General features: G+C 48.8%; 1 protein-coding gene across 2 annotated transcripts in view; it reads right to left on the bottom strand.

Annotated features, from left to right (window-relative positions):
- LOC135917152 (cell adhesion molecule Dscam1-like) overlaps positions 1-12,262 on the bottom strand; it is a 1,023,231-nt gene that overhangs the window by 979,167 nt on the left and 31,802 nt on the right. For both annotated transcript variants that reach the window (XM_070536836.1, XM_070536837.1), the window contains exon 2: positions 7,232-7,350. In XM_070536836.1, coding sequence (XP_070392937.1) covers positions 7,232-7,350 — 119 coding nt within the window. The remainder of the gene's footprint in view (positions 1-7,231; positions 7,351-12,262) is intronic.

Below are 12,262 nucleotides of genomic sequence, written 5' to 3'. Positions count from 1 at the left end.
CTCCCCCGACAGTGGAAAACAGCAAGAACGATCTTGATTCCAAAACCAGGCAAACCACTGGACATCGGCAACGTGCGGCCCATCTTGCTGACGTCCTGCGTGGGCAAGGTACTGGAGCAGGTGGTCACCGACCGATGGCAGGAATACCTAGAGAAGGAAGGCCTCTATCCTGACATGATGATCGGCTTTCGGTGCAGACTCAGCACACAAGATACCATGTTACAACTCAAAAAAGAAATCATCGACAACAAGACACAAGACCGCAAAGTAATTCGGGGTCTCGATTTACAAAGTGCATTCGACAAAGTCAAACACTCAGTCATATTAGCACAACTATCAAGACTCTACATGGCGGTAAAAAGCTACAATTCAATTCAAGACTTCTTTACCAACCGCACAGTGGAACTGCACGCCGGAGACTTCAAGCTCCCCGAACAGAAGCTCGGCAGTACGGTTACTCCACAGGCTTTGGTCATCTCGCCGTTGCTCTTTAACCTCGTCATGATCGGGGTAGCGAGGGCAATAGTGGGGACCGGCATCCGGCATACGATCTACGCCGACGATATTACCCTATGGGTGGCCGGTGGCACCGATGCCAGCATCGAGCAACAGCTGCAAGCGGCGGTTACCGCCATCGAGCAGCACCTTGACGGCATAGGTCTAATGTGCTCGCCCGCCAAATCCGAGCTCTTCGTCCTCACACTGCTTCGACCGGGACGGAAGCGCACTCCCCATCGTGAGTGTGATCACATCAAGATTGTGACTGCATCGGGGCAACGCATCCCCGAAGTTCCCAAGATCAGGGTCATCGGCCTGCTGCTCAACAAGAGCGGCCGCAACGACGAGACTATCAACAAGCTTACCACCAAGGCAATGGACGCCATCCGGCTCATACACCGAGTCACTACACGACGGGTGGGCATGCGTGAAGACAGTCTCGTGCGCCTTGTCCAGTCGTTCGTGATCAGTCACATCGCCTACGTTGCGGCGTACCTCACCTGGCACGTCACTGACAGGACCAAGGTCAACACGCTGATCAGACGGGCTTGGAAGACGGCGCTGGGTTTAATGGAGACCACTAGTATGGCTCGGCTCTTGCAGCTCGGCGTCCATAACAGCCTAGAAGGAATAGCCGAGGCGCAGCTCACCGCGCAATTCGAGCGCCTCTCTACCACCAAGACGGGCCGCAGTATACTGACATCCCTGGGTTACAACCCCCAAGCTCCCACCCGGCAACCATGCGAGATCACAGATGAGGCGCAGGCCCACATTTACGTGGACCCCATCCCGAAGAACATGCACCCAGAGTACAACCAAGAACGGCGGCAGGCGCGGGCCAAAGCCCTCACCGAACAACAGGCCCAAGACCCGCACGCCCGGTACGTGGACGCCGCGGAATGCAAGCGGGAAGGCTTCGAGGCAGTGGTCACTGCGGCGGCTACCGGCACCAAGACAACGGCAGCGAGCGTGCGGTGCACGAACGCCACAGACGCTGAGGAGGTTGCCATCGCTCTGGCGAGCACCGAGGCCGAGTGTCGCACCGTACTCAGCGACTTGAGGAATGCCGTGCGCAACTTTGCCAAGGGGTGAACAAGCGTGCCGGTGGCCGCGATCATCGGCAAGCTCCAACTTCAAGACCGCGGCAGCACCGCCAGTATCAAGTGGTTCCCGGCGCACGCCGGCGAGTGTGCATCCTCACCGAACCACAACGAGACGGCCCATTCGGCGGCGCGAGCGCTTACTTTCCGCGTCCCCGAGAGTGACCGTTCCCTGTGGTGGTTCGAAACCAAGGACAGATTGACTAGTTATGCGGAAGTAACCAAGTATTACCGCTTAGCTCGACGGAGAATGCCGCCTCACCCACCCCGCACTCAGTCGGGAGGAGGCCGTAATTCTAAGGCAAATACAGACTGCATCACTCCTCGCCCCCGCAATGCTGCACGTGCTTTACCCAGAGCTCTATCCGAGTGGGCTGTGCCGTGCTTGTGCAGCGGGTCCGGAGGACCAATGGCACATCATGTGGGACTGTGCTAGGTTCCCGAAGGCAGCTACCTCCAGGACTTACCCACCCGAACTTCAATGTGCACTGCAGTCTGCAGACAAGGACTCACAACTATGGGCCGTCCAGCAGGCCCGGGGTGCGCTCGAAAAGCACAAGCCTCATGACCCACTACAAACGGGCCCAGCTGGGCTAGTGCAGAGTAGGGTATAACACCGGGTCGACTCTTGGCCAGCGTCACGACGAGTTAAACCGTCGTTTGCTGGCACTTTATTAAGGTTATCCCTATCCTATGACTTTCAATGTCACTACATTTAGCAAATTACAATATGTCCCTAAAGAAATTTGTTTGATGTTAGTGAGAGAAAATTAATAAATCTGTAAAAAAAAGACTCATTTTGATTTCTCTCGCAAAGAAAGCCTGACTCTCTCGGCAAACTTGTGCTGCATGCCATGGCTGATTTAAAAAAGATATGTTCACAATAAAAAAACGTATTTGTTATCTTGTGTCTTTTATTTTACGCGAAACTGTAAAATAAAAGCACCTGTGGTTGTTCTGGATATTTCGCATCGTCGACCTCACTGGAGCTATAGAGCACTTCAGCGATTGAAGCGAGAAGGGCATACATTCTTTGGTATCGCGCATACACGATACATCACAGCATTCGTTTTAAAAAGCACAACCTCAAAACAAGTGACCAAACCACATTGTTGTTGATGAGGCGCTGCTGCTAAAAATGGGAAGCACGTAGAGCTTTTCGCATACGTTTCCCGGTAAACATTACTGTTGGACAAGCTGCCACGGTGACGGCAGCTTGCGATGTGCGGAGTGACGTCACTAGCCTTTCAAATATAGGAATACCCACCTAGCAACTGATTTCCTTGTTGATGAAGCACCTTTATGGGTAGGCAACCTATAGTTAGGGCTGCCCATGAGCAGCGTGAATATGAGAAGCGGCAAAGGGAAAAGAAATGGTAATACCACCAGCGGCGGGGTACTGCGGCTGGTCGTATCAACGTGGAATTCGTGCACACGAGAAGTCCGCACGTCCACATTCTCCTGTAGCTGAATAACGCACCGGAGAAGGCGCAGAGCAATAAAGCCTTGCGTACACCCCTCAGCAGTTATGGTGGGGCTTTTCAACAGTTTCGCTGGACATCCGCTTTCGTAGGGCCGGCATGTCGAAGTCAGTGTTTTTACGATGGAATCTGCAACTATGAATTTGAAAGATTGCAAACCATTCTAATGGGGGCTGCGGTCTCGTCAAGCTGCCGTATAGCTGTGTTTATCCGCCGCTCTTGTCTGTTTATTGCAATGAACGAAAATAAATTGATTGGTTGAATGATTGATTGATTTCGTGAGACTCTTTCAAGACACGGACAACGCCACTCATGCAGTACACTGACTTTGATATTCGAAGTAATTTTTTCTTCCACAGTCTAAAAAATAAAACAGTCGCCTCATGCAGGATCAACTCTAACAAAAATGCAATTAGTCTTTTACAACTCTCTTATAGCGGTGCTATAGAAGGCCATATTGCATTTGTAGCAATACTCTATCGAACGCACAAATTCTCCCAGAATTGACAGCGAGAACCCTGCCAGCCTCCGGGAGTAAATTCGCGTTACGGCCGTAAAGCCATAAACGGATACTGTGGCAAAAGAACGCGCATTGAATTGCCACTGTTTGAGCACCACTTTGCTCTGTCTAGCAGAACAACTGTTGGCGCTCCACAGAAAAGCACTGGCACATACCGTTGCCTAAGAAATTGTTGGCTACCGTAGGAGCAATACATCGTTCGAACGAAGCACAGTCGTCGTCAGTATTGTGCGTCCACTGCCTCCGGCTGCGCATAAGCTCAGACACAGGTAGAGTGAGTCACGTTCCATGCACAGTATATTCATTTGACAAATACAGTCAAAGGAGTATCAATGTGAAACATTTTGATATTTGGTACAGGCGCTCATCGGAGAGAAAGAAAAAAGTCGCAGTTTCGCCCGGGCGACGTCTCGATTGCGATAGAAAATTAGTAGACAGCTATACGAAGTAAGGATAGCAGTTTTATCGACCGTATAAACTTGCAAAGATCCGCTTACTAAGTGAATTAACCCTTTAAGGCGCCTTGTACACAATTGTGTACATTGTACTTCTGGTGTTTTCTTCGCGTTTAGGGCGCGCAATTTTCTATTAGGTTGGCTTTAGCACATTCCCAGACTTTAAACTGACAACCATGTGCATTTTGGGCACCATCTGTCGCATTTCGGTGAAGATGTTCATATCAAAACAAGAAATGGCGGACGCCGGAGCAGCAAAGAGCGGTGAGTCAAGTTCTTATTTTTTTTTAGAGCCACTTTTTTTTATTGTGGCAAGCGAAAAAAAATTAGACGTGCTTGTGCATCATATGAAGTACCGAGGAGTGATAATTTTATCCTTTCTGAGGAGATGACCGAACGCTAACGCTCGCACGCGCATGTGTACACGATTGTGTACAAAGCGCCGTGGTCGCTGCAGAAATGAAGAACGCTGAGAGTTGCTTTGATTTTCTTTCCAGGTTTTTTGGCCATTCGTCGTTCTTTCTACAATGCAAACAAGTATAAGAAAACCCAAAAGACAACTGGAAGGCTTTTGGAGCTCATTGCTGATAAATGTTTCAGACGTTGGGGAAAGTGACGAAGAAGAAGCCACGTGCGAAGCGACCGACGCCTGCGTTGCAGCTGCGTTCACCAACCTCACAGAAGAGGAAGACGCTGCTGCAGGGGAAACGCAAGCTGAAGAAGTGGACACAGAGTGTTTTTTTTCCTTTTGTGAACCTGGGTATCTGCAATTCTTGGCTGGACTACCACCGTGACAATCAAACGCTGCCTGGAGCTAAACTCCTATATTTGATGAATTTTCGCTTGCTTGCAAGCTGCCGAAGCATTAATTAAATCGGTACTACCCGAGAAAAAGCGTGGAAGGCCTTCTCTTGCAGAGATCCAAGCACCACAACCAAAGATATGGCAAAAAAGCAAGAATATCGCGTCCTTGCGCCGACGCGCACTACGACTCCTTTGACCATTGGTCCAAATCCCGCGAACAGAACGTGCGAATTAGGTGCAAGCTCGAGAATTGCACATGAGGCACCCGGATATTCTGCATGAAATGCGCCGTGCAACTGTGCCTGACGAAAGAGAGCAATTGCTTCCTCGCATTCCACAATTGAATTTTGTGACCACCGAGGCGCTGTGTACACAATTGTGTACGATGTTGCAAATAATAAAGTTTCATAATAACTTTCAAGAATTCGATGGTTTTTCGTTTCTTAGGTCCCAAAAAGAATGTTTATATATAAAAAGATTTTTTTCTATGCATAATTGCAAGTGGCGCCTGAAAGGTTTAACAAGCGTGGTGTCAGCGCGCACAAGCGAACATGAACATATCATGATCGATGATCACGGACACTCGCTGTCAAAGCGCTGGTGTGAGCAAGCGCGGCAGCAGCAGCGAGCGAAGTGTCCCTCGTGCTGTTTATCGCTCCAGCGCAAGCGCGGCGAGAACACCGCGGGCACAAAGGTGTGAGCCACGTGTAGATCCCTTTCAAGATACGGCGCGCACGACCGCGCGCGGCCGTACCAAGTGCGCCCTTGTTGGCAGAGTCGAAACCACCCTCCCTACCGCGCTACCTCCCGCTTTCCTTCCTGTCGCGTGCGAGATTGAACCACGATCGTCAGTTCCCCTTGCACCCAGTCGTGAAATATGCAGTTGCTGCTGGAGCCCAACACCAGCCCCCTCGGCCTTTCGCGGGACTGAATACGTTTGCTCTCCGCTTTCCTTCGCGCGCGCCAGACCTAACGCGATCGTCGGCTTCTCTCGCATGTTTTCACTCGCACACATAGCACAGGAAGCACGGTGATGCTGTTATCGTCCGTGGACTTTAAACGGAACAGGAGAGGGCAAAAATGCAACTGGAGTGCCCGTATAATTGCTATCGCAAAAAAATTCGTAGAGCACGAATGGAATGAAGGCACCCCTACATACGTGAGAGCTCGGCAAAGCACCGTGTAATCACATGACCGCTTGTATCCGAACAGTATTCCGTCTTCCCGGACCCACGGACTGAACAGCTTTGTAGTACGGCAACCTAGTTGCTGGTTACGTGAAATTATGTAGGCTGAGTGCGTGCGCTGTTTACGGCTTTTGTGACTTCGAATGTCCCGGCGCATTGCCAGACAGCCCCCCCCCCTCTCCCACATTCACACAAACACTCTCCGTCCGTGCCCCTGATACCTTGCATTTCGTGTAATGCTATGTCGCTTTGCACTTGGCAAACAACATTTTACATATTTGTGCTGCACGTTATTTCTGACGGAAACAATGGTAAGAATGGTGAACGTGGCCATAATGCATGCGGCGGCAACTAATTTTGTTATGTGCAATTAGCCTTCATTTTCCTGCGGCAATAGCTGCTGGAAACTTATTCCACTGTTTTATCCTATTTGCGCGCTGGCTAATGCAATAATCCAAACTTTACTGCATGAAAATAGGAGGCCAATATAGGTATATAAAAAACACTATCTAATTGTTACTCAAAAAAGCGAGGACATCACTGCTGACAAAATGCTCACACGCACGTGTACTTGATCCTGTCAGCATGGTGTCCAATAAAGTGTACATTTCAGAAAATGCATACAGCAGAAAGAACTTGGCTTCAATCATTCATAATATGTACAGGTCTTGCCTCCAAGGGTTCCTTCGTTCTCGTGTATTGAATTATAGACACTAAATCATAATGTCGCGAGAGTTATAAATAAAAGGCAGGGGATGCACGTGAGTTGCCCGCTGGAATATTATGGCGGTATCTTTGAAGCCAAGGGGAAATACGGTGTTTGGTGGCATCTTCCAGGGCAGCTGAAGAAAACTGCTGTCCACTGAAGTTGACACTATGGACAAGAGCTTCTCATCAGCAATAAACTTAAAAAAAAATGAACGAAATTCACCTACTGTCGTGTACAGCTGCAAGAATGGGTTAATTTTGTCAACGGAAAAAAAAAAGGAAAAAGGAAACAAACAGCATGCCCTATATAACTCCCGTGAAAGTGCTCTGGCGAAACGTTTCGCCGTTCTGTAAGGCGAGAGAAAACCGCAGAAAGCTTGCTTACACTTTTCTCGAGTGCCCCTTTCTTTTCACAGAGAGCGAGGGAGGTGATTCTGCTCGCGCAGAAACGCTGCTGAAAGGAGTTGAACCAACTTACCGGAGCCCAAAATCAGTCCGAACAGAAGAAAGAGTCCGGTGTACCCGCTGCGCCTTCTCTCGGCCTGTAGTCGCTGGCATCCCCCGGATGACGTCACCGCATGCCTCGTCTGCCCAGCACTGCGAGAACAAGCAGTGACGATGCCAACGAACGCTGTCAAATTGTCAGGGGTGTCGCTCGAAGCACGCAGTCTGAACCGCGAGGACCTCCCAACGTGTTCGACTCACTGTTTACTTGCACAGGTTATTTTGAGACCTGCCCAGCTCAAGATGTGGTAGGCGGAGACACGAAGTTAGCAAATCGCAAAACAGATAATACAGGACAACGTTACGACTTTCAACTGCAACGAACTTTTGTCGCATCATTAGACAGTTTTAGCAGAGCGTTGCTTACGCTGCGCTCCGCACGCATTTCACGCACCCCGGTGGCTGCTTAGAGTGCACTGAGTTTGCTTATCTAACAAGCGCGTCTCCCAGAAACGCCAATGACGTGCTCTCAGCTTGACTGTAAAACGATTACAAAAGCAACTACACCCACCCTGACGATCCGCTAAATCGGGTTCCTAGCGTAACGTGGTCAGCGTTCTATGTTCCCCTGCCGCTATATGCGTTGTGCGCACGCGCATCAATGTTTCCGGTCGCGTTCTGCTGAGCGGCAGCGTGCAAATTGGTATGATACGCCGGTATGAGCGGAGCGGACCGCAAACGCTCTGCTAAAGCTCTCTGTTGTATACGCTCCGCACGTTTGGTGACGTCACGAGAAGTAGCAACATCTGTGCCCGCTTTCTTGAGCTGGGAAATTTCAGATATTAAGATTTTCATAATTTAAGACGGGAAAAAATCAGGGGTCCGACGTAAAAACGTAATTATTGAGCCAATGTAAAACGAGGGAAAAGGTTTGGTGTTGGCTAAAGCATTATTTTGTCCTTATCTTGCGCGTAGTGCCAATAGTGTCTGGCATCAGTAATTGATTCTGCGAGCAGCTCCCTGAAAGCAAGTGAATCCCACTTACTAAAACCATCACACGCACACACACCGCTTTTATTGTCTTTACATTCCCATTGTGATAGTTCACACGTACCTCTCTCGCTCGCTCTCGTACGCTCGCTCTCGCTCGCTCACGTACCCCTCTCTCGCTCGAAAAAAAAATCCTTCCAAATTTAGTCGCTGCTGGGTGGAATCAAACCTGCGGCACATATCTTCAGACAATCTTGTATCAAAAGTCCGGCCGCACGTTACACTCCTCTTACACATGAAGGCGAAAGCCTGCTGCCCACTTAGTATGCACCGTATCCCATCGTGGCGTTGCTGCTTTCGGATTTCGGCTGCTTCGGCTAGTTTTCGAACGCTTAAGCAGCGGCTTCCCGCGCTCGTATAGCGGTGTCAGACTCGCAAGAACGACATCTCTCTTATTATTTACGTTGCATCCTCAGAGTAGGGGATTGAAACCTACGCTGTTCTGTGTGCTACATGGGTGATTTCAATGAATTTCTGCGCTGTTCGTTTCACTTTGCTGAGCGCTTGTAGCCTCCGCCTCAAGTGGGTATGAGCCATTGCTTATGGGGGCATGATTTTTTGTACCACTCGACTTGAAGCCGCGTTTCTGTACGTTGAATGCGTGATCCCAATAAGTTTAGAACGACAGAGAGCTGAGCTAGCTGTTAAGGATGCATAATGCACAAAAGGCCAAAGCGTGCAGACACGGGAAGTACACAACACGAACGCCGACTATCAATTTAAGGAAACAATAAGGCGAAAAAAAAAGGAAGGACACAAAATTCATCTGCGCATGCCCTGGAATGGTAGCACCACGTGTCATTCGGGTACATGTGTCGGTCTACGTGAGAGATACCTGTTAAGGCGATTGATCTCTTGCTTATGTTAGTTAATCGAAGGCTGACTCACGTACGCACGTCCACCATTATTGACATGCCATGCTTCGACCATAAGACCCGTATCTTCACTCCTATCCTGTGGAATATCGCTCATTCATCTAACTCAGGCATGCAGTTAGAATCTTGGCAGTCTTGGCAATCTAAAGAAAGATCAGAAGGCGATCCACCGGTTAACGACCTTTTATGTTCCATTAGCTTCTGATTGATGCCCTACATAGAAATGGCCACAGCTAAAGGGAACGTTACATACCACACCCATATGACCATATGACAGTCAGTAAAATTGTGGTTCTTGATGTGCTTCACTGGACAAATATCTTGTTTTATTGCCTTTCAACTGCTCCTTTTTCCTATGCAAGGCAGCGCCTTGCAATATGTATCTTCCGTGCTAGCACGATGTCATGGTTTACTCGCAATCATGTCGTCCCATTGGAGGTTCAAATGATGTGCGGCTTCCTTCAACAATCAATTGGGCATGCCCGAAGTATTGGTGCTGGTCTTTCCGCTGAATCGTGGCGCCAAGTTAGGTTTTACCAGGAGTGTTTAAAGGTCCATCGCACGTCCCTGGGAGACGGTCGCCATTGGAACCGCCTTTACGCCTATTGAAACAGGATAGCTGAGCAGCACGTGGACTTCCTGGGAAGGATGAAACTTCCAGAGCTTCAACAAAGTAAAAGGAAACCCTCTTCCAATAATTCACCGTCAAATAAAGTACTGGTTCTCGGAGACGTCATCGTAAGCGATACCCATTGCAAAACGTTTGCTTTAGGTCCTAAGCTCTGTTTTAAGCCTAACATAAGACCCGTTGACGTTTTAGGCCAACCACGCTGCGTAACCAGCTTTAAAAATTGGCAAGTAGATATGGTGTTAATGCTCTATTTTGCTGCTCCGAATAAGCTAGGTAAAATATGCGCTGCCGTGCAGAGCAATAAGGAGCAGGGGAATGGCAATAGAAGAACAGATATTTGTCCAGTGAAGCACATCAACAACAAGAGTTTTACTTACTGTCGTATGGGAGTGGCATATAAATAGCTGTGGCCATTTCTACGTAGGGCAAGCGGGGCGGTGTATCAATCACAGGCTAATGGAACATAAAAGGTCGTTAACCTGTGGATCGCCTGCAAATATTTCCTTACATTCCCAAGACTGCCAAGATTGTAACTGCCCACCTAAGTTAGATAAATGCGCGATATTGTACAGGCATAGGAAGGAAGATGCGCGTCTTATGGTCTAGGTATGGCATATCAATAATGGTGGAAGTGTGTGCGTGAATCAGACTTCGATTACCTTACATAAAAAGATCAATCACGTGCCAGTCTCACGTAGACCGGCACGTGCACTTCATTGACACGTGGTGCTACTAGTCCAGAGCATGCGCTGATGAGTTTTGTGTCTTCTTTCTTGTCGCCTCAGTGCTTCCTTCAGTTGATAGTCGGCGTTCGTGTTGTCCACTTCTATTCACTTGTGTCCTTGTCTGTACGCGTTAGCCTTCTAGCATTGTGATTCCAATGAGTGTATGCACTGTACGATTCACTTTGCTGAGGGCTTGTAGCCTCTGCATTAAGAGAGGGAGGAGCCATTGCATTTTTTTGGTGGCTTAGGAGGTATAAGCCACTGCTAATCATGACCGTTTTTGTAGCATTGAATCTGACGACGCGTTTTTTTTTCAATGCTATTGGGGGTATGATCCGCTTAAGGCTGTCGCCTTAACATATATTCACACATGCCTCACGCCCTTCAAACTTCACCGTAGAAAGATTTTACTGCAAAAAAACTGCAGGAATTGTCGCCAAAACAGCGGCAGCAGGACCAAATGAAATCCCAGCACTGCTAATCAAATAGCTGGGTAAAAAGTGCAAGGCAGAACAGGTTGGTGCCGTATAATAAGCGATTAAACAATGAAAATCGTGATTGGACGGCGGAATGCAAGATGAACTTTATTTGTGAAAACCACAAAATGGGGTTCAGACACAACAGACGCTTAGGGGATAACATTTTTGTGTGCTTCAACAGGTTGAAAAATGACACTCCCTCACCAGAAGAAACATTGGCATCCCTGGTGCAGTACTCGGCCACTACCTCCATCATGAGTCCTGCAATTAACCCATGGCTCAGTCCCCAGTGGAGCACCTGATCAAGGCGGTGGTGAGAGCTGCCACGCGTCGGGTGGTGCTAATTATCTCTGCATCTGGACAGGCCACCACTTGGAACTGAACCTGGCAACGTTTAACTAACTAGCCCTGTCGAGTGAGGCTAACTTATCAGAGCTCTCAAGGAATTATCAGTCATTGTGTGGAATATCATTGACTTTCGTGAGGTTAGAAGAACTGACGATGCTTATACAGTGCTGACTAACGGCCACGTCCTCTGCTGCAGAGGTCTTCTAGATAAGAGAGAAAAGTCACTGCCCAAGCACTCCGCACTGATGGTTATTGCGCGAAGCTGAAACTTGCGACCTCGGTGTTCATCACTGGGTTAATTCCGACTGTTCTTTAATCTTCGGCACACAGTTGCCGCTTGGGCTCGGCTGCACGAGCCTGTTCTTGTGCCCAGGCTGCAGCATTGGTACGGCTTAGACTAGCTCGCTCCTGGTTCTGCTAGCGGCGTTGCTGATCGAAAGCTGCCTGATCCTCAGGAGTACGTGCGACGTGTGGCCCGTCCTTTTCGGAGCAAGAGAGAAACTGTTGCGCGCGCGCTGCGCTGCGACTGAGAGCAACGACGCCACTACTGGCGCAGCCAATTTCGCGCCTCTCTTTCTCTTTCTTTTTCGCACATGCACATTGGGTTGCGCGCAGGAGTTTTCGACGTACAGGAGACAGACGCACGGTTAGACGAATCGGCTAGTCATATACAGCTTCGCTGTAAAAGGGGTAGGATTTCTAATCCATGGGTCATAGCAAGCAACATTGATGAATTATACATCTTTCATGAAAGGGTAGCAGTCATCGTAAAAAAAAACCTGGATAAGAGGTAAATAAACGTAGTAGAAGGCTACGCTCCAGCCTCCAACTATGATGATGAAGAAATGGAACAGATTTGTGAGGATGTTGAAGTATCAATGAGAAAGGTGCAAACTCAGTATCGTGTACTCATAGGCGACGTCAATGCCAAACTGAGGCAAGAACAGGTTCGGAAGC

The sequence above is a fragment of the Dermacentor albipictus genome, chromosome 4 (genome assembly GCF_038994185.2).
Source record: "Dermacentor albipictus isolate Rhodes 1998 colony chromosome 4, USDA_Dalb.pri_finalv2, whole genome shotgun sequence".
NCBI lineage: Eukaryota > Metazoa > Arthropoda > Arachnida > Ixodida > Ixodidae > Dermacentor > Dermacentor albipictus.
The sequence above is the reverse complement of the archived record's forward strand: the minus strand, read 5'-3'. Positions and strand labels throughout refer to the sequence as shown.